The sequence below is a fragment of the Dendrobates tinctorius genome, unplaced genomic scaffold, assembly GCF_039654945.1.
Source record: "Dendrobates tinctorius isolate UK_male_01 unplaced genomic scaffold, ASM3965494v1 ptg000129l, whole genome shotgun sequence".
Classification (NCBI taxonomy): Eukaryota; Metazoa; Chordata; class Amphibia; order Anura; family Dendrobatidae; genus Dendrobates; species Dendrobates tinctorius.
In genome coordinates, this window is record NW_027361797.1 from 34,248,609 (window position 1) to 34,270,000 (window position 21,392).

Here is a 21,392-nt window from a genome sequence, read left to right on the forward strand (position 1 = left end):
CGTTCATCAGCACATATGATTGGAGGACTCGCGCATGAGCTTGTGCCCAAGATACCGCCTGAATGCACGCCGTCAGAGAACCCAGGATGGACATGGCGTCCCTTAGTGTTGGCGCCTTCAGGTTTCTGAACCGGATTACTTTCTGCCGAAGGTCTCTTTGCCGATCTTCGGGGAGAAAGGAGGTTCTTTCTTCTGAATCCAAGAGGATTCCCAGGAATTTTCTCCTTGGAGAAGGATAGAGGGCCGACTTCTGGAGATTCGGTATCCACCCCAAGCCCTCGAGTATCTGTAGGGTCCTTGATACGTCTTGGTTCAGCCGGACTACCGATGGTGCGATGATCAGCAGATCGTCTAGATATGGCACAATACATATTCCTTGCAGCCGGATAGAGATGACTGCTTCCCTCATTATCTTCGTGAATACCCTTGGTGCTGGGGATACCCCAAACTGCAGGGCGTTGAACTGGAGGTGGCGGATTTCTTGGCCGTGGAAGATCGCGAACCTCAGGAACTTTCAGTGGTCTGGATGAATGGGGACGTGGTAATACGCATTCCTCAGATCTATCTTGGCCATTTGCCAGTTTTGCCCAATCAGCGGAATCGCCAACTTCACTGATTCCATTTTGAACCTTCGGTACTTGATGAAGTGGTTCAGGGGCTTCAGATTTATTATGAGCCTGTGTTTTCCTGAAGTTTTTTTTTTTTTTTTTATCAGGAACAGGCGAGAATAATGCCCCCTGCCCTCCTCTTGCGGAGGCATATATGAGACCACTTCTTCTCGTAGGAGTTCTTCTATCTGACGCCACAATATTCTCTGTAGACCTGGGGACTGTGTTGGAGTAATTCTTAGGGCGTGTGGGGGAGGGTGCTCGAACTCCAGCTTCAGCCCAAATTGTACAGTGTGCAGGACCCACTGGTTTGAAGTCGTGGCCTGCCATTGGGCGAGAAACTGTGTGAGTCGACCACCGACCCGGTAGTCACTGTTTCTCCGGGGGCTGCTGCTGTTGGGGCACAAGGATGTTTCTCCCTTTCCCCCCTTTCGGGTAGCTCCATCGACCCGTCTTGCCCTTTCCTCTGAATGCTCTCTGGGAGGTCTGCTCTCTTGAGGGACGAAAAAACCGCCTTTTGGTGGATTTCTGTTCTGGCAGCGACTTATTCTTGTCTGAGGCTTTCTCTAGGATGTCCTCTAGGACCGGACCAAACACATGGTGTCCCTGGAAGGGGATAGCACACAGCTTCGTCTTTGAGGTGATATCACCCCCCCATGATTTTAGCCACATGGCTCTCCTGGCCGAATTTGAAAGTACAAGGGACCTTGCTGCCACCCGTACCGTCTCTCCTGAGGCATCCGCTAAATATCCCGTTGCCTTCTGGAGAATTGATAGGGAGTCTAGGATTTCCTCTCTTGGAGTACCCCCCGATAGGTGGTCTTCCAACGTGCGTAGCCAGAAAAACAAAGATCTGGCCACACAGGTGGATGCAATATTCGCCTTGAGCAGGTTCGTGGAGGCCTCCCAGGACTTTTTAAGATGGCTCTCTATTTTCCGATCCATCGGATCCTTTAATTGGGAAGCATCCTCGAAGGGTAAGGAAGTTTTTTTAGTGACCTTAGACACCTGGACGTCTATTTTAGGGATCTCCCATATAGAACTATCACCCTCTAGGGGGAACCGATTTTTAAGCTCAGAGGGCACAGTGAGCGCCTTCTCGGGGGAGGACCACTCCTGAGCTATTATATCCTGTATGACCTCATGAACCAAAAACCCTTTCCTACCCTTGGGTTTCAACCCTCCAAACATCTCATCCTGGACTGAGAGTTTAACCTCTTCCTCCTCTAATCCCATGGTGTTTCTCACCATGGATACTAACTCCTCCATATCCTATGAGGAGAAATAATATTTTTTCGCATCATGACTGGATGTGGACGTGGAGCCCTCATTTTCCCAGATATCCTCCGATCCGGAGGAACGGACCTCTCCTGAGTCCGAGTCAGCTTCCACAGGTGCTCTTTTCCTCATTTTGGGGGCAGGGCCCTGGGCCGCGGGGGTCTGAGCGGCTATGGAGGACTGCACCTCCTGTCTGATTAGAGTTTTTATGCTGTCAAACAGGGAGGGTTGCTCGGTACGCAGGATATTTTGCGTACAGGGTTGGCATAACTTTTTCCTGTAGTCAGAAGGAAACCTGGCACCACAAATACCACACTTGCGAGGATTTTTGGGGACCGAGGCCTTGTCTTCCTGCAAGAAGAAGAAAGGCTCGCTCAGATCCGTGCCACCGTAGTTTGACAGAAAAAGGGGACCGGCCCTGCTACTCACTGTAGGAGGGGGAACGCTGGGCTCCGCAGATGCTGCAGTTGAGGGTTTGTCACCATCCATGCTGTACACACCACAGACACGCTGCGCTTACCTGGAGCTGCCGCACCCTTTTGAGGGTGTTGCTGGCGTTCATTCTATGGTGCTCCTCCCTCCTCCTCCTTTGCCCCTGGGGAGGACCTGGTCGACCCCGGCCGCCATTGGAAGCATTTCCCGGGTCCCCCGGGTGCCGGCGCGCGTTTCCCCCTTGCAGGACGCCGGAGGCCGGTTTACTGCCCGCCCCCTCTGGCGCGCGCGCCGGCTTCCACCTGCAGCGCTGGAAGGAGGGAGGACGCCGGGGAGCTGTGCAGGACCCCGCAGGCACCATACCGCCCCGCTTTACCCCGGAGGGCGCGGGAGGGGCGGCAAAGTCCCGAGTCACACCGCGGTGGAGACGGGAGCAGCATGTGGAGGAGGAGAGGCGAACCCCCCGACCTCGGCTGCCCAGCTTCGGTTAGTATCTAGGGCTCCGCTCGCTGGCCACGGCAGCCCCTTGTGACCTCTTCATGCCCCGATAGGGGACAGGAAAAACACTGAGGTAGCAGGAAGGGGAGGGTTATTTAACCTCTTTGTGTTCCTGTCCCCCATTAGGGCGGGGAGACAACCTCCAAGGTGGCTGTCATGGAAGGTGACTAGAGAAAAATAAATTGATGCAGAATTTAATAAGTCATAACGGCATCTGACGTTGCAAGGCTAAGTAAGGCACAGATTCATACAAACCTTGGGTGGAGAGGTTAATGCATTGGCGCATCCTTCATAGGCATTGTACATCAACTTGTCCAGATTCTCCAAATACTGTAAGAGAAGTACTAGGCGCAACTGATTATTGCCATGTCCTTCGTCATTGTCGGCAGTCGTCCACTGACTCGCTTCCTGATCTGGATTAAGAGTGTGAGCGGCTAGGCTTCGGATAATACCTTAAAAACAAAAGGCGAGTCCGTTTCAATGTAAAGACAAGAATGACAAGCTTGTGATACATAAATGACCTTCAAGATGAAACCATTTGTTTTGCATGCGCGCACAGCTCTTCTTCCATTCACGATCACCGCATACCTTCGATTGTCTGGAACGTATCTTGAGCTCTTCCTAGCGGCGTCCGTAACTTTGACAGCACAGTGAATTGAGCCGCTTCCCATACAACCCATTGCCACAGGACGGCCTCCGTCTTCAGCAGATTGCGAGGAATGAGTGAAGCTTCTCTCTTATCCAGTCTCTGGCAGCTATAGAACAACCTCTCCAGCCAGTTATCCTTACTATGAAGAATAAAAGAGGCTATAAACTCACCATGGCAGGAGAAAAGTGGACAAAAGAGTAGTGATGAGCAAACATACTCGCATAAGGTATTATCCAAGCATGCTCATGTACAAACAGAGAATCTTTGGTGTGCTCGAAATATATGTTCCCGTCCCCGCAGCTCCATGTCTTGCGGCTGTTCGACAGCCGCAACACATGCAGGGGGATTGCCTGCCTGTTAGACAATCCCTGCATGTGTTGCGACTGTCGAACAGCAACGATATGCGCAGGCGTGGCGACTCAAACATATTTTTCGAGCATGCCATAAACCCTCGGATAGCACCTGAGCATGCTCAGATAACACCTTATCCCATCACAATCAGTCATCACTAAGTAAAGTTCAAAGCTTATTTTCTCTGGACTTCTCTAACATTACCGGTAAGAGCTTATGCTACCATTATTCCAAATGTTATCAATTTCCATGGATAAATAAGAGATGCAGCAGCACTCTGCCGGTCGAATATCTATGCAAAATTCGTGCAATGTAAAATAATTCATATAAATTACCAGGTCTGCAGATTTTGTAGTTGTTTGCATCTACACATTCACTTTGTTACAAGGTGGTGACTATGGCCGGATTCACACATTCGTAATGGCAAAAATCAAGAAGGAAAATAAGTGGAGTTATGGAAATTACAGGGTCGATCGACATGTTGATGGTAGGAAAATCACGACTTTTCCCCCCCCATCGTTGTGATTATTTGCAGATCATTAACATGTAGTGATGGGAGCGAAGCATCGTGGCTCGGGTCATCTCCGAGTATTTTGGTGTGTTCGGAGATTTAGTTTTCGTAGTCTTATCTGCATGATTTGCGACTTGTAGACAGGCTGAATACATGTGGGAATTCCCAATCAGGCATTCCACACATGTATTCAAGCTGTCTAGCAGTCGCAAATCATGCAGCTCAGAAGGCAAAAACTAAATGTCCGAGCACGCCAAAATACTCAGAGGACACCCGAGCATGCTCGGGAAGACCCGAGCAACGAGTATACTCACTCATCACTATTAACATGTCTTTCCATCCTGTGACTTTTCCTTCTGGGCGTTACAATTTCGATGTGGAGTGTATATGAAGGGTTAACCACCCGAGAACGTACTGTATATTACATATGAGTGAATTCCAGCTTTACATTTTCAGCGCTGCGCAAAAGTTTTAGGTAGGTGTGGGAAAAATTATGCAAAATAAGAATGCTTCCACAATTAGTCAGATGAGTAAGAATGTGCCTGTATGTCAGAATCGAGGACACCAAGAAATGGGCACTGATGAAGACCAAAGACACAGTGGTCGACCAACTAAACTAAGTGCAGCAGATGAAAGACACATCATGCTTACTTACCTTCAGGGGCAGATACTGACAGCTTTGGCCCCCATGTGCAAGAAATGTGTCTGAGCCCCCTCTCCCTGCCCGCTGCTTGTGAGGAGGGCAATCTGGCCATGGGCCCCCTGGAGCCTCAGGCTCCGTGCAACAAGCCAGACTGCCCTCATTATCACCGCCCTGGGTAAGATTTGTTTCTGCTGCTTCCAGCGCACTCATACTTGTAGTCAAGTGACAACTCGAGTGTCAGCTATGTCAGTGAATAGAACACTGCAGATGTGGCTGACACTCCACTTGGAACATGACAGTGTGCAAAGCGTATCCTGATGGTTATGTGATAACTGCTGGAAACGGCAGAGCCAGACCATGTATGTATTATATTACATTATATGTCTGGCATATGGTAGTATACCAAAAATAAAGAGCATGGAATAGTGTAGTAGACTGCACTATACTATACAACAGCATCCTGTAAAAGACATACTACAGGAGAGCCCCCACACAGCTCCCCCTATATACACAGCAGGAGCCCTCACAGCTCCCCCTATATACACAGCAGGAGCCCTCACAGAGCCCCCTATATACACAGCAGGAGCCCTCACAGAGCCCCCTATATACACAGCAGGAGCCCTCACAGAGCCCCCTATATACACAGCAGGAGCCCTCACAGAGCCCCCTATATACACAGCAGGAGCCCTCACAGAGCCCCCTATATACACAGCAGGAGCCCTCACAGAGCCCCCTATATACACAGCAGGAGCCCTCACAGAGCCCCCTATATACACAGCAGGAGCCCTCACAGAGCCCCCTATATACACAGCAGGAGCCCTCACAGAGCCCCCCTATATACACAGCAGGAGCCCTCACAGAGCCCCCTATATACACAGCAGGAGCCCTCACAGAGCCCCCCTATATACACAGCAGGAGCCCTCACAGAGCCCCCCTATATACACAGCAGGAGCCCTCACAGAGCCCCCCTATATACACAGCAGGAGCCCTCACAGAGCCCCCCTATATACACAGCAGGAGCCCTCACAGAGCCCCCCTATATACACAGCAGGAGCCCTCACAGAGCCCCCCTATATACACAGGAGCCCTCACAGAGCCCCCCTATATACACAGCAGGAGCCCTCACAGAGCCCCCCTATATACACAGCAGGAGCCCTCACAGAGCCCCCTATATACACAGCAGGAGCCCTCACAGAGCCCCCTATATACACAGCAGGAGCCCTCACACAGCCCCCTATATACAGCAGGAGCCCTCACAGAGCCCCCTATATACAGCAGGAGACCTCACAGAGACCCCTATCCACAGCAGGAGCCCTCACAATGCCCCTTCTATACAGCAAGAGCCCTCACAGTCTCCTATATACAGCAAGAGCCCTCACAGAGCCCCCTATACACAGCAGGAGCCCACAGAGCCCCCTATATACGGCAGGAGCCCTCAAAGAGCCCCCTATACACAGCAGAAGCCCTCACAGAGCCTCAACATATACAGCCTGATTTCCCACACAGCCCCAAATATACAGTATGAGCCATCACATATCCCTCTATATATAGGAACAAATACCACACGCAAAAAAAGAAAAAACACTCACATCGCTCCCCCGGCGCTCTGCTCCAGTCTTTACTGTGTGCACGGTCTCACTGCACAGCGGACGCCATCACGTCTGCTGTCTCAGTCGCACACGCTGTGACTGGTGTTAGGAGTCTGTGGTTGCTGGATGCAGGTCGGCCATATGGAGCAGCCTGCAGACCAGTGTTTTGGGGCGTTTGGCTCTCTCTCACATAGCCTGGTCCAATTTCCACACGTTGCCCAGGTCAGTTATATACGAGCCGTATACTAATTTGTGTACTGGGTGGTATTATGCACTTTACTATGTGCACATACTATGAGCACTCCTGGACCAGGCTGCAGTACCCATACATTGCAGGATGTCCTGGAGCCGGGCTCAGGGTCAGACAGCGCAGTCTATGAGGATCACTGTGAGCCATTGCTGCAGCCTGAGTTTACACACAGATTGGGTGACGCTGGAGCCGATGATGCCACTGACAGAGTGACCTGTATGTAAGTGTAAGATGGTGCAATAAATCTCCAATTGCAGATAGAGCCTCAGCAGAAAGCAGACAAGACAGCAGGAATGAGATCACACCTTGTCAAATACCTCCTGCCCCGGCCCTCATGGGCTCTGCGGACCTCCTCTCTCCTCTCCGGCAGAGTGAAACAGGCACGCAGGTGACGTAAGAAAAGCAGACACATAGCCTGCAGTGTCTGCAATAGTGGGATGGCGGCCGGCGCTTGTACTCATCTAATACAGTGCCGGCACCGATCTAATGAAGCAGTAGAAAGTCGGACCCCTGGCAGTACAGCCCTTTCTGCAAGGGCCCCCCTACACCTCAGAGCCCCGATGCAGCTGCACATGCTGAACCGGCGGTAAGTCCACCCCTGCCCAGCAGTGCCATCAGCTCATAAGTGGCAGCAACCTGTGGGACCCAGTTACACACGTCTATTATTTGGAGATATCTGGTCAAAGGAGTAGCTCCAACAAGTGAACAAGGCCAAGAGACTCAATTATGCACAAAAATATAAGAACTGGGGTGCAGAAAATGGCAGCCAATGAGTCAAATGTAAGATAATTAGCTGTAAAAGAAGAAAGTTTATTTGTTGGAGAGCGGTACAATAATGAGGGTTTACAGGCAGCAGTGAGACATGGTGGAGGGTCCTTCTAAATCTGGGGCTATATTTCAGCAAATGGAGTTAGGGAATAGGTCAGGATTAATATTGTCCTCCATGCTGAAAAATACAGGTAGATACTTATCCATCAAGCAAAACCACCCGACTGGTTCCAAATTTATTCTGCAGCAGGACAAATATCCCAAACACGCAGCCAATATCATTAACAACAACAAAGAGTCCTGGATGCGATGATACGACCCCACAGAGCACTGACCTCAGAGTCTGGGATTACATGAAGAGACAGAAGGATTTGTAAAAAGCTGACATCCACAGAAGACCAGTGGTTAGTTCTCCAAGATGTTTGGAACAACCTCCCTGCAGAGTTCCCTCAAAAACTGTGTGTAAGTGACCCTAGAAAAACCAATGATCTGATGCCATTTTAAATGCAAATGGCGCTCACACCAAATAGCGTGATTTAAGATTGACAATTGATGAAGGAAACTATTGTCTTTCTATCGCTTCATTGGGGGACACAGGAAACCATGGGGCGTATGCTGCTGTCACTAGGAGGCTGACACTATGCAGAAAAAAAGTTAGCTCCTCCTCCGCAGTGTACACCCCACCGACAGGAAGTAGGATGCTCTGTTTCGCTTAGTGTCAGTAGGAGGTGGACACGGGTCTTTCATTAGACCCATATCTACCTCAGTGTGCGTCGTTTCCTTTTAGGCTTTCCGGAGGGATACAGAGTGAAGAGTCACATCTGTAGTCCCACAAAGAGACTGAGTACGGCGTGTACGGCAACCCCTATCCTCATAGCGCTCCTCAGCAGGACCAAGAGCCCCTAACACGGATGTGTATCAGGCGATCCAGAAAGGCTCTGGTGGGTGAGAGACGGGGGATCAGGACCAGTCGGTTTGCAGGAGGCGCGGACGTCCGACGAAAATTCAGACGTCTTTACTTCACCTGGACGATGAGGTACCTCTCTTTTCCCAGGTTCCCTCTTCAGAAAAGGGCGAGGAATCATGGATCAGTATTCAGCTCCCTGTGGCAGCCTCCCTTTAGGTGTAAGGCCTCCATGCTGGCTCCCCCCCCTCCTCTCCCCGCGCCTTTCCTTACTAAGGGCTTCTTCCCCCGGCTGCACCTATCTTATTCATCTCTGCAGCCGGGCTTCATGCAGGGATCCATGTCGGGAGCAGTGGCCGCGGCGGTACAGCGACACCTCCGCGCCGCCCCACGTTCCCGGCGGCCGCTGCATTTACTCCAGGCCCCGGCTTCAATTTGGGCCTTGTTCGGCGTCGCGACCACGCCCCCGCCTTCATCCTTGGGCGGGCTTCTCTCCCGCCCATTTCGGGCCCGCCCACCACTCTCTCCCTCTATGTTATGCGCCCCAGAGATAGCGCACAGCCCCGCCCACTCCCCCTAGCCTGCCTACTGTCTTCTGACAGCGCCATCTTGGGACTTCTAACAGTGAGGTTAATTCCGCCCATTCCTCCACCCTCGGCCTCCCAGTGAAAGTGCGCGTTTTTCTGCCCTGCCCCCCTCAGGCTGCCTCCATTTTCTCAGTCCCCCGACCTTCCGGCACTGCTTAAGGGCCGGTCGTTTGCTCCCAGCGTGGGACCTGTTAGTGCCTTCACCTGGCAGGACCAGTCTTTTCCTGCCCATCTCCGCTCGACCTAAACAGGTACAGTGCGGAGTATATTCCATGTATAGTAAAATCAAGCAGGGCCACACTATCCGCAGGTCCAGTGATGGGGCAGTGAATCCACCCTTCCTATGGAGACTGATGGGAATTGCGCTATAGCGGTGCAGTCTCGCATGCAGGCAGCACAGTCATTAGTGTAATAAGTACTCCTCAGCCGCACAATCATTAGTAGCAATATGACCGGGCACTCACTGGCGTAAGGGTGCTCTGGAAACGTGCGCTCCCCAACTCAACAGTGCTCCAGAGCTGTATAGTCGCTAACGTAATGTACCTGGGCGTCGTGTAGTCACTGGTGTTATAGTGACTTACAGCCGGTAGTACTCTAGAGCAGGGGTCCCCAACCGCCGGTCCGCGGCCCAGCACCGGGCCGCTGCAGTGCCCTTGCCGGTCCGCGGACACAAGGGGAGCCAGGGGCGGTCAGTGGCGTAGCGGGGGCTGGGGCGGCGCGCAGCAGTTCTTAGCGGCGGCCAGGGAGCGATCCAAGCAGCTCCGCTGCCTGCAAGAGGGAATAGCAGGAGCGGAGCTGCAAGGACCCGTCCACTGCGTCCAGCTTCCTGGCCGCCGCCCGCGCTTCCTGTCTCTGACTGACAGAGAGGAGCGCACCGCTGCTGTGTCAGAGCGAGGAAGCGCGGGCAGGTGAGAGGAGAGAGGTGGTGTCTGTGTGTGTGTGTATGTGTATGTGTGTGTGTGTGTGTGTGTGTAGCCTGGCCCTGGAGGAGATGGGGACATGAGGAGAAGGCCATGAGGGGAGTAATGGAGAGACGGCAGTGATGGGGTGAAGGCAATGATGGGGAGAGGGGAGTGATGGGGTGAAGGCAATGATGGGGAGAAGGGAGTGATGGGGTGAAGGCAGTGATGGAGAGACAGCAGTGATGGGGTGAAGGCAATGATGGGGAGAGGGGAGTGATGGGGTGAAGGCAATGATGGGGAGACAGCAGTGATGGGGTGAAGGCAATGATGGGGAGAGGGGAGTGATGGGGTGAAGGCAATGATGGGGAGACAGCAGTGATGGGGTGAAGGCAATGATGGGGAGAAGGGAGTGATGGGGTGAAGGCAATGATGGGGAGAAGGGAGTGATGGGGAGAAGGGAGTGATGGGGAGAGGGGAGTGATGGGGTGAAGGCAATGATGGGGAGACAGCAGTGATGGGGTGAAGGCAATGATGGGGAGAGGGGAGTGATGGGGTGAAGGCAATGATGGGGAGACAGCAGTGATGGGGTGAAGGCAATGATGGGGAGAATGGAGTGAAGGCAATGATGGGGAGAAGGGAGTGATGGGGTGAAGGCAATGATGGGGAGAAGGGAGTGATGGGGTGAAGGCAATGATGGGGAGAGGGGAGTGATGGGGTGAAGGCAATGATGGGGAGACAGCAGTGATGGGGTGAAGGCAGTGATGGAGAGAAGGCAGTGATGGGGTGAAGGCAATGATGGGGAAAGGGGAGTGATGGGGTGAAGGCAATGATGGAGAGAAGGGAGTGATGGGGTGAAGGCAATGATGGGGAGAAGGCAATGATGGGGAGAAGGAAGTGATGGGGTGAAGGCAATGATGGGGAGAAGGGAGTGATGGGGTGAAGGCAATGATGGGGAGAAGGGAGTGATGGGGTGAAGTCAATGATGGGGAGAAGGGAGTGATGGGGTGAAGGCAATGATGGGGAGAAGGGGGTGATGGAGCACTTATTCAAAACCTATGGTGAGTTGAGTCACATTATAAATGTTAATTATAAGTATGCACTGCTACACTACAACCATGTCCATAGCCCCGCCCCCTTATGACCAAAGCCCCGCCCCTGCCACACCTCCATCCCCGCCCTGCCGGGCCATGGAAGAATGGTCTTGCTTGAAACCGGTCCCTGGTGCAAAAAAGGTTGGGGACCACTGCTCTAGAGCCGTGCAGCCCTAGTGCAATGTAGCCTACAGCCGTCCATTCACTGGCATAATAGTAAGGTTTTACCGCTCAGTCTCTAGTGGAATAGTACGTCCGGTGTCATAGCACACAAGAGCCATGCAGTCGATGGTGTAATAGCTACCCCTTGCGGCTGTCTTCTGTGACAGTTCCACTCTACGTCCGCCCACGTACATTGGACATGATAAAACTTGCCATATGGTGTTTGCCTGGTAGAAGTTTTCACTTGCACGTTTGCCTTGGAGATCTGATTTTGTCACACGGCGGTTGTGGTTTCTGCTATCGCAGATCTGTACCTTGATTCTCGGCGGTGCAGGACTCGACACAATGATGCGGGAGCCTCGGCATAGCAAATGCTTCCATATCTCTTGCTCACAAACACTCGCCCTTCATTTTCCTGCAGCCTCCCTCCAGACGCTGGCATCACACTGCTCTAAGCAGAATAATGAGCTGCTTCTGTCCCTTCACATCTGCAGTGTTTGGGCCGGATTTCCAGCTGGATAGAAGTCAAGTCTGTGTGACCCGACAGTGTTCTGCTCTGGCTCAGTGGATAAAGAAGCTGACCACAACTCGCAGATCCAGTAGTTGGAACCCTGTCGCACAACAGAGAGTAGAGTTTAGTCTCCCTCTGATTCCATGCCTACTGTTCTACTGTCAAAACAATTGACTGGTCAGAATGATCTTTAATACAGACTGCGTGGTACGGCTTACTACACGTGAAGCCGTTATTCTACCTAATGTCTTCAGGTATCCAGAACCAGACAGCAACACAGAAGCCGTTATGCTGCCTAATGTCATCAGGTATCCAGGCCTCGACCGCACCGCAACACAAACGGCTGTCTCCTATATCCTTCTCCGGGTTCTCTCCACGCTGATTTGTTCACAGGATGCTTAGAGCCCATTGCAGCTATACTAGATCCTCCATTCAGGCTTCAAACGCAACACCTACCAGGTACAGTGGTGGAAATGGCCGTATTACTGTGGAGACGTGTCTGGATTGACTGATTCAGTGGTGCTGGTGCTCAGTACCGTATTCAGGTGAGTCAGATGCCCTCATATTCAGGTTCCTCGCGTCCTATTGCAGCAGTATTCTATCCCCTATTGAGCACTTGGATAGTCCTCTACCCCATCTTTCCGGAAACTCAACCGTACCAGACGTCCATCGACTACAACGGCCCGGCTCTACTGTCCCATTGTCAGATGACTCAGGAGCGCCCTCCTCTCTCACGTTCCTCAGGGTCCTTTGCAGCATTTGCCTAGCTCCCGTATAATCACTACTCGATATGAGATGACGGCATTCCTTACCTCTAGCGGACTGCAGCTGCGATTTCAAGCCTCTTTCATGTGAGTCTAGGACATCTTTCAGCTGCATATTTCATAGTCAATAACATCTGTGGCTTGTTAACAGCTAAACGTAAAAGGCTACCATGTCCAAACGGAGGGGATCTCTGCACCACACGGCGGATCTCAGTAGCAACTTAACTATCTCCACCTTCAGGTAGGTCAGACACTCGTGTCAGGTACAGATGGTCGAGGTTTACTGTGGCATGATCTGGACCCTAAGTGTGAGTTACTCCACAAGAGTTTTGTCCCACCTTCTGATCAGTTTGTAGTTCCGCCCGCAGGCTAACTTTACTGCCCGGTGTGTTACGCCCATCATTAAGGTTTGGCGAGTAGTAGTTTGTCCTAAGGGCCTTAGAGCTACCACAATACCAAAGTTCCTTATTTGTCGGAACTTACCGATTCTTTCTTGCAGACACCGAATAAAGCCTCCGTCAGCTCACAGTTGTGACTTCTGACCCAGACTGGGAAAAGTATCTCACCTCAGACAGGAGTGGGATCTCACTCTGCGCAAGTATCGACCAGGGTAGAAAGCTGCTCCAGTCTTGGATCTAAGGATGAGTCTGGTTATAACATGTTTCTTATTTCAGCTAGAATTATATTTTTTTCACTGTGTTATTCGCACGTGTGTTGTCTTTGAGTTAGGCACGCGGTTCTACACATTGCAATCCCCTCCCTACTCCAGAGGGTCCAGGATGGATTTGGCAGTTTACATTGTCATGAGGATTGGCCTTCCTTTCATCAGCCTAGTTGTCTTTCTGGGGTCTATCTGATCTACCTAGAGCCAACTTTCTTTCAGTTGACATACTTCATGTTTTACCGTGGATTTTCCTTACTCGACTATTCAGTTTTATAAGTCGAGCTGGTCTAGTTTTTACCATATTCACCTTCATCCATGTATGTTGGGTTTATCTTCCTCTTGATCTCAGTCTGAAGGGTCATCCAGTAGTCTTCAGTCTACCTGCCCATCGAGCAATCTGTTGTCTATTCATAGCCATCCTGTGCCTATATCGCAGCGATGAGATCCAGGTTCCATTCAGTATGTTTTCAGTGTTCGGTTCTTTAGCAGGTTCTCAGAGCCTGCTCTCAGGACTTGTCATAATCTCATGGAACGGACTTCAGCCGTTTCCAAACAAAGGGGGCGCCTCGGTATATCCTTTTTTCTCCTGAGCACTTCACAAATTAGAGACTACTTCTGCGACTACGGACCCTCCGGTTCCAAGTTCTCCGCTACGGTCTTTCCTTGCCCAGACGTTCATCCCTCAATGATACCAACGTCGAATTCACACAGTAGTTAGCAGGGTCAACCTTCAAAGCACCCACCGCTATAGCGTGTCCTGCCTTAGCCCCCACTCGTGTTGCGAAGTTCTATAGAAAACGTGGCCTAGCTTGCTCAGAGCAGTGGCGTAGCGTGTGGGGGGGGGGGGGGGCGGTCCGCCCCAGGCGGCATGTGTGTGGGGGCGGCACGGCGGCAGCAATTCCTCTCCTCTGTGGGAGAAGCGCGGAGCCTGGACTCACTGACTGTACATTTCAGCCTGCGGGGCTGTGCAGTGAGGGGTTAATCCAGCCTCTTCTTCCCACCCTTCCTACAACCTTCTCCTCCGCCTATCCGGAGCAGCTGTATCCCTGCTACCTAGCAGCTTCTCCCTCCACTCCGCCTGGACCCTCAGTGAGTGGCGCTGCGCTGGGCAGAGGCAGTGCTGAAGTCAGCCCCGCTGCACAGGAGGACTGTGATGGTGGGATGGTCGCGGCTGCCAGGAATGTGATGCACACAAGGAGCCATGTTAGGAAGAGCCGAGCAGTGAGCTGGTGAGTGCGGGGCTGGGGTAGGGTGGTCTGCGGCTGCCCCCGGCGGCCCTGTGTGCAGGCAGCTGTCATCCTCATCACAGGCTGCGCTGGGTGTGTGTCTGCCTCCATTGTGTACACTTATGTGCCACCAACACCACTGCCTGTGTGTCACCTTGTGCAGCAGCAAAAGGATCTGCGCCTGCAGCCACACTGTGTGTGTGTGTGTGTGTGTGTGTGTACGCCTGTGTGTATATGTATACACCTGTGTGTATCCACGCCTGTGCGCGTGTATACACCTGTGTGTGTGTGTATCCACGTGTGTGTGTGTGTGTGTGTATAGTCTGCGCATGTGTCAGCACAGCAGCAGCTCTGCTTTCCTAGGTTTTCTGTCCTGGCACCGTAGCAGCAGCAGAGGCTCCGCCCTATTGATGCTCCCGGGAGGAGGAAAGAATATGGCGATGCTGCTGCCCCGGCTGGGAGCGAGAGGAAAAGGGTAGGACAGTACTGCACGGGGTGAGGTGGGATACTGGGAGCATGGTATGGGGGCGACTTGTGGGAGAGGCTGCTGGCTGCACCGCGGCCATTACCGGAGAATGCACCACCAACATCTGTACGGGAGAAGCCACAGACAGCTGTCACATGCCACATAGACATAACACCACAGGTGTATTAATACAATAATTATCCCCCATATAAAAGTGTTCTCATACATCCATCTCTCTCTCTCTCTCTCTCTCTCTCTCTCTCTCTCTCTATCTAAATCATTCATTGTGCAACACCCAAGTAGTGATCTCCGAGGCAGAGGTGATACGCATCCTGAAGGGACTTAAAAAAAGGCACCTGGCCCTGATGGTGTATCTCCAATGTGTCTGAAAGTATGTGCTACCCAGCTTGCCCCTATACTGACAAATATATACAATGTGTCACTGAAAGAGTGCGTTGTACCTCAGTGTTGGAAAAGTTCCACAATTATCCCTGTCCCCAAGAAAGTGGGATCCTCTGAGATGAACGACTATAGACCAGTAGCACTCACATCTGTAGCTATGAAAGTCTTCGAAAGAATTATGATGTCCTACCTGATAAAATTCACGCAGAAGCTATGGGACCCGCTTCAGTTTGCTATAAGGAGAATCGTTAGGCAAACGACACTGTCAATCTGGCACTGAAGTACATTTTGGATCATACAGATGAACTGCACTCATATGTCTGGATTCTTTTCATGGACTTTAGCTCAGCGTTCAATACCATTGATCCGAATTTAATTCATAAGAAAATGGTAGCTCTTGGAGTCCCTCTCAACTTATGCTTGTGGACTTATAACTTCCTGACAGCCAGGATACAGAGTGTAAAAGTTGGACCATTCACTTCGGACACCTTGGTCACAAACATCGGGGCACCTCAGGGGTGTGTTTTGTCCCCGTTACGGTTTTCTCTCTATACGAATGATTGCATCTCTTCAGCAGACTCAGTAAAAATCTTGAATTTTGCCGATGATATGACACTGATTGGTCTCATCAGGGGAAATGCTGAAGACTTGTATCGGAGTGAGGTGAAAAGAATATGTGACTGGTGTAAAGCCAATAATCTTGTACTCAACACTAAAAAAACTGCTGAGATGGTTGTGGATTTTAGGAAAGATCAACATGAGATACTTCCAATCTACATCCATGACGAAGTGGTTCTTAGGGTCTTCAGAGACCAAATTCCTTGGTGTCATCTCTCATGATCTTAAATGGGGGAAAAACGTGGATGCTGTTATAAGAAAAGCACAACAGAGGATGTTCTTCCTGCGTCAGCTGAAAAGATATGGTTTGTCTAAGAATCTGCTGATCTTATTCTTTAATGCTGTCATCAGATCTGTGATTTGTTCCTCTCTGATAGTCTGGTATGGGGGAGCCACTGCGCATGACAAACTCCGCTTACAAAGGACTTTCAGAACAGCAGAGAGAATTATAGGTTCCCCCCTGCCTAAAATCCAGGATCTTTATGATAAGAGTATTCGATCCCACGCATTGAAAATTTTATCCGATCCCTCTCACCCGGGTCACTCCTCCCTTCAGGACGTCGCTTCAGAGTCCCCAAATGCAGCACCAACCGCCATATGAACAGCTTCTATCCACTCTCTGTTCAACAATTAAATCGTCATGTGTTGACTATATACTGTATCTGTCTTGTTAGATGTTACTTGTTGTATCTGTTATATATTATGTTGCCTCTTTGCCACAAAGAATTACTTGTATATATGTAATAGGTACTTGGTGATAATAAATTTGATTGATCTATATATATATATATATATATATATATATATATATATATATATATATATATACATATACACATACACATACATATATTCATCCCCGTGGAATACAGAAGTGAGCAGGACGGAGCCGGACTAAAGGTTTTATGAAAAAGGAGGAAAAAATAAGTTCCAAAGGAGAAAACAAGAATCCCCTGGAGGACAGACAGCAACCACCAGGCAGCACCAGGTCTGACATCCAGAGGACAGCACCCGCAGGTAGGACCATCCTCAGCCTCACCACACTCAGAATCTTGCTAGAACTTAAATCTATCAGAAATAAGAATTAGAATTATAAAAATGGAAAATGTTAATTTGGAACAAGGGAAACTGAACAAAGTAAATGTTGATAGAGAGCCGGAGACACAAGGCAGCAGGGGGTGTAAGATCGTGGAGATAACACACTCTGAAGGGCAGAAGAACAGTCATGCAAAGAAAGCCATAAAAACTGCCACAATTAGAGAAAACCCAGAGACCCTGTATGCAGACTTCACATCTAGTGAGGAAGAGAAAAGGAAAACCAATGTGTTATTCTTCACAGAGCATCTCCGAGCCTGGCACACCGCCCTGTGCAAGCAATATCAACACACAACCAAGTCTGATACCAATAATAGCCGGCAGATCAGAGTCAGAAACCATGAAGACGACGAATGCAGCTCACTCACCATCACTCTGTACAACAGTGGCACCGTCCTGGTGCAAGGGACTGAGGACAATCTGGGGCAATTTGAAGACAGGTTCCCTCATATTAAACTCCAGGCCCAATCCCACAAAGAACAACAAACCCCAGCCACCTCTGATGTCCACACCATTACAGCCACCTCTGATGTCCACAAGCCTACAGAGACCTCCAGAGACACCACTGCCCCCAATGCTTCACACCCCTCACCCCAGACCCTCAGAGACTGTTTATCTCAATTAGAAAGAGAATTTGTACAATTTAAGGAAGAACATCTGAGAAACACTGGTGACAGAAATGCGAATGACCACATAGTTACTGAGATAAGCAAACTGAAATGTGAATACAGGTCATCCCTACAGCAAATACGAGCCGCAATGTGTGAACTGCAGGAAGAAAATGCCATGCTGAGACAGGAGATAGAAAAGCTGAAAGCACCAACACCTGGACATCTGAGCCAGGAGGGGGCCATGGAAAGGAAACGAGGAGTGGAGAGGACATGACCTCCACTGGCCAGGAGGCTGAGAGGCCAAACAACCCCAATATGGAGGAACCGGAGTCTAATCAAAGTGAGCCAGAAACAAGACCCATAGAAGAGAGAAGAGAACCTGCTACCAGCATAATCTCCAGCACAGACCCCCATCAGCAGCCACATCCCCCACCAACAACATCACAAAGTCCTGACACCATCCTCATAATGGACTCAAATGGGAAATACCTGAATACAAGGCGGCTATTCCCAGGAAAAAGGGTCAAAAAAATCCGCTGTGCAACTATTGAGCAGGTGACAGCGGTCATCAATAATCCACGGTTTTCCAACCCAAACCATATCATTATACACACCGGCACAAACAATCTGCCAGACCAGCACCAGCAGATCTCAGGAGAACTGGCCCAACTAGCAAAGACGGCACAACTAAGATTCCCAGACAGCAAAATCATCCTGTCATCTCTGCTCCCAAGAAAGGATATACCCAACCACACCATCCAGATCAATATGGACCTAACAGCAAGAATGAAATCTGTGCCAGGAGTGATTCTGGCCCAACACCCCTCGATAAATCACCATCACCTCTATGACAGTAAGCACCTGAACAAATCAGGGGTCAGCCTTCTGGCCAAAGAGCTGAAGGACATTGTACTAAACAGAGACCACCCTAGGCCTGGAGCCAACACCAACCAGAATCCCATGAAAAGACCCCCGACAATAAGAAGGAAAGAAACAACAATTATATCAAAGGAAGCTGAAAACATACACCCTCACCCAAAATTGGACCATCAGAGGAGGAGACCACCATGGAGGAGTTCACCGACCTCACACAGAGACATGCGAAACAGAGGCATACAGAGCAGAGATATACAGAGCAGAGATATGGAGGAGATAAAGACTCTACTCAACACAGTGTGCAGGAAACTAATGTGACTGGACGGAAACAACACCATTAATAAACCAGTCAGAGATCCGGTGTGTCCTACACAGCCACACTCATTACAAGGTATATACACCCAAGATATATAGAAAAAAAAAAAAAAATGACCTCACTTACAATCAGCAGCTGGAATATTCAGGGTCTCAACACCTCGGCCTTTGGATGTAAAACAAATGACCCTGACTTTATACAAAGACTGAGAAATATAGACATTCAGATCCTCCTGGAAACATGGACCAGAGCCGAAGACGAATCTCTGGTGCCCATCGGATACAGGGAAATCTCTGTCCCTGCCCTGAAAAATAAAAACATCAAACAGGGTCGGAGCTCAGGAGGAATACTGATCTGGCATAAAGAGGAGCTCCACCAGTACATCAAACCGGTGAAGAGAGGAGGCAGCCACATATGGATCAGGATCAGCAGCTCCATCCTCACCTCTCAGTCTGATGTCTATCTCTGCGCCACCTATATACCACCGCCAGAGTCACCCTACTTCAATCCAGACTGCTTCGAGATCTTACAAAGAGAAGCCGCCCACTATCAGGGCCTGGGCAAAGTTCTCATCTTTGGAGACCTCAATGCAAGAACAGGGAGAGAAAACGACTTCCTGACCATGGATGGGAACATCTACATATTTGGAGCAGAGAATAACGGCCAAGACTCAGTAGTCACAGAGAGAAACAGCTATGACAGTACAGTCAACAAAAGTGGTAAAAAGCTCCTGAACGTATGCAGAAGTTTAGGACTTCATATTCTTAACGGACGAACCAAAGGAGACTCCTTAGGGAGATGCACACTAAACTCCCATGTAGGGAGGAGTGTAGTAGATTATGCCATTACAGATATGAACCTGGCAAATATCAGCGCCTTCATAGTCTCCCCACAAACGCACCTGTCAGACCACAACCAACTTCTTCTGTACCTGAAATCTACAGAGAAACCATCCACTCAAAAGCCACAGCAGAGCGGCCTCTTCACCCGGCCTCCATCCTATAAATGGCACAAAACGTCGGCATTAAAGTATAAAGAGGTTCCCAGCAGACCTGAAATACAGCGGATGCTCCACCACTTCTACAACTACGAGTACCAGCCTAACCCAAAGGGAGTGAGTCAAGCTGCAAAAGACCTCAACAATATATTCTATGCAATGGCCAGACTGTCCGACCTTAAAAAAGTCAACTACAAGAGACCAAAAGAAAAACAGATCAATGGATGGTTTGACAGAGAATGTAAAGCCGTACGGAAGACCCTGAGAACAGCCTCAAACAAGAAACACAGAGACCCCAACCACCCGGGTCTGAGGGAAGCCTATGAAACCATACAAAGGCAGTACAAAACCATCCTCAGGAGGAAGAAGCAGAGTTACATCTCCACCAAACTTAACCAACTTCAAGACGCCCTCCAAGACAACTCCTTCTGGGAACTATGGAACCACATGGGCACAAAAGACAAGAAAAACAACATCCATATCCAAAATGGCAACATCTGGCTCCAGTACTTCAGAGACCTCTATAAAGACATTCCAAAAGGAAGAACTAAGCCAAGAACAGGAAAACATAATGGCAAAACTAAAAGCAATGGAGGAAAAAGTAAAAAATTTCCAAAACCCCGTGGATGCACCTATTACATTACAGGAAGTAGCAGAGAGAATCTCTTCCATAAGATGTAGAAAAGCAGGTGGCCTGGATGGAATCCTACCAGAAATGCTGAAGTACAGCCCACCAGAAATACAGGCCGCAATGGTTAAACTCTTCAATATTGTGCTAAGTGCCGGCTACTTCCCTCCTACCTGGAATCAAGGCCTCATCACACCCATCCACAAGAATGGGGACAGGTATGACCCAGCCAACTACAGAGGAATGTGTCAGCAGCAACCTGGAAAACTGTTCAACAGCATCCTGAACAAGAGGATCCTCAGTTTCCTCACCGAGCACAACGTCCTCAGCAAGAGCCAAGCAGGGTTCATGCCAAACCACCGCACTACTGACCACATCTACACCCTGCACAGCCTCATTCAGAGCCACGTCCACAATACAAAGAACGGGAAGATATACGCCTGTTTCGTGGACTTTAAAAAGGCCTTTGATTCGGTGTGGCACCCAGGCTTATTCCTGAAACTGCTGGAGAGCGGAATAGGAGGAAAGACCTATGATGTTATCAAAAGCTCCTACACCGAGAACCTCTGCAGTGTGAGTGTGAACGGCAGAAGAACGGCTTATTTCCAGCAGAGCCGGGGAGTCAGACAAGGCTGCAGCCTAAGCCCAACGCTCTTCAACATTTACATCAATGAGCTGGCTACCGCTCTGGAATCTTCCACAGCACCAGGTCTCACCCTCCACGACGTGCAGGTGAAATTCCTGCTGTATGCAGATGACTTGCTGCTTCTGTCACCAACCGAGAAAGGCCTCCAAGACAACCTGAAAATCTTGAGAAACTCAGCTCCACCTGGGCTCTACCGGTCAACCTAAAAAAAAACCAACATCATGGTGTTCCAGAAGAGAAAGAGAAAATCAGACCAGCACCCTTCATTTATCCTCAACAACTGCGCCCTTACAGGAACGGACAAATATACCTATCTGGGCCTAGAGATTCACCGATCAGGGAGCTTCAA

General features: G+C 50.1%; 1 protein-coding gene across 2 annotated transcripts in view; it reads right to left on the bottom strand.

The window, feature by feature from the left end:
- The window catches only part of SMG1 (SMG1 nonsense mediated mRNA decay associated PI3K related kinase), a 203,662-nt gene that overhangs the window by 103,101 nt on the left and 79,169 nt on the right, over positions 1-21,392 (bottom strand). For both annotated transcript variants that reach the window (XM_073542939.1, XM_073542938.1), the window contains exons 20-21: positions 3,405-3,604; positions 3,072-3,268 (exon numbers count right to left, since the gene is read on the bottom strand). In XM_073542939.1, the coding sequence (XP_073399040.1) occupies positions 3,072-3,268; positions 3,405-3,604 (397 nt within the window). The remainder of the gene's footprint in view (positions 1-3,071; positions 3,269-3,404; positions 3,605-21,392) is intronic.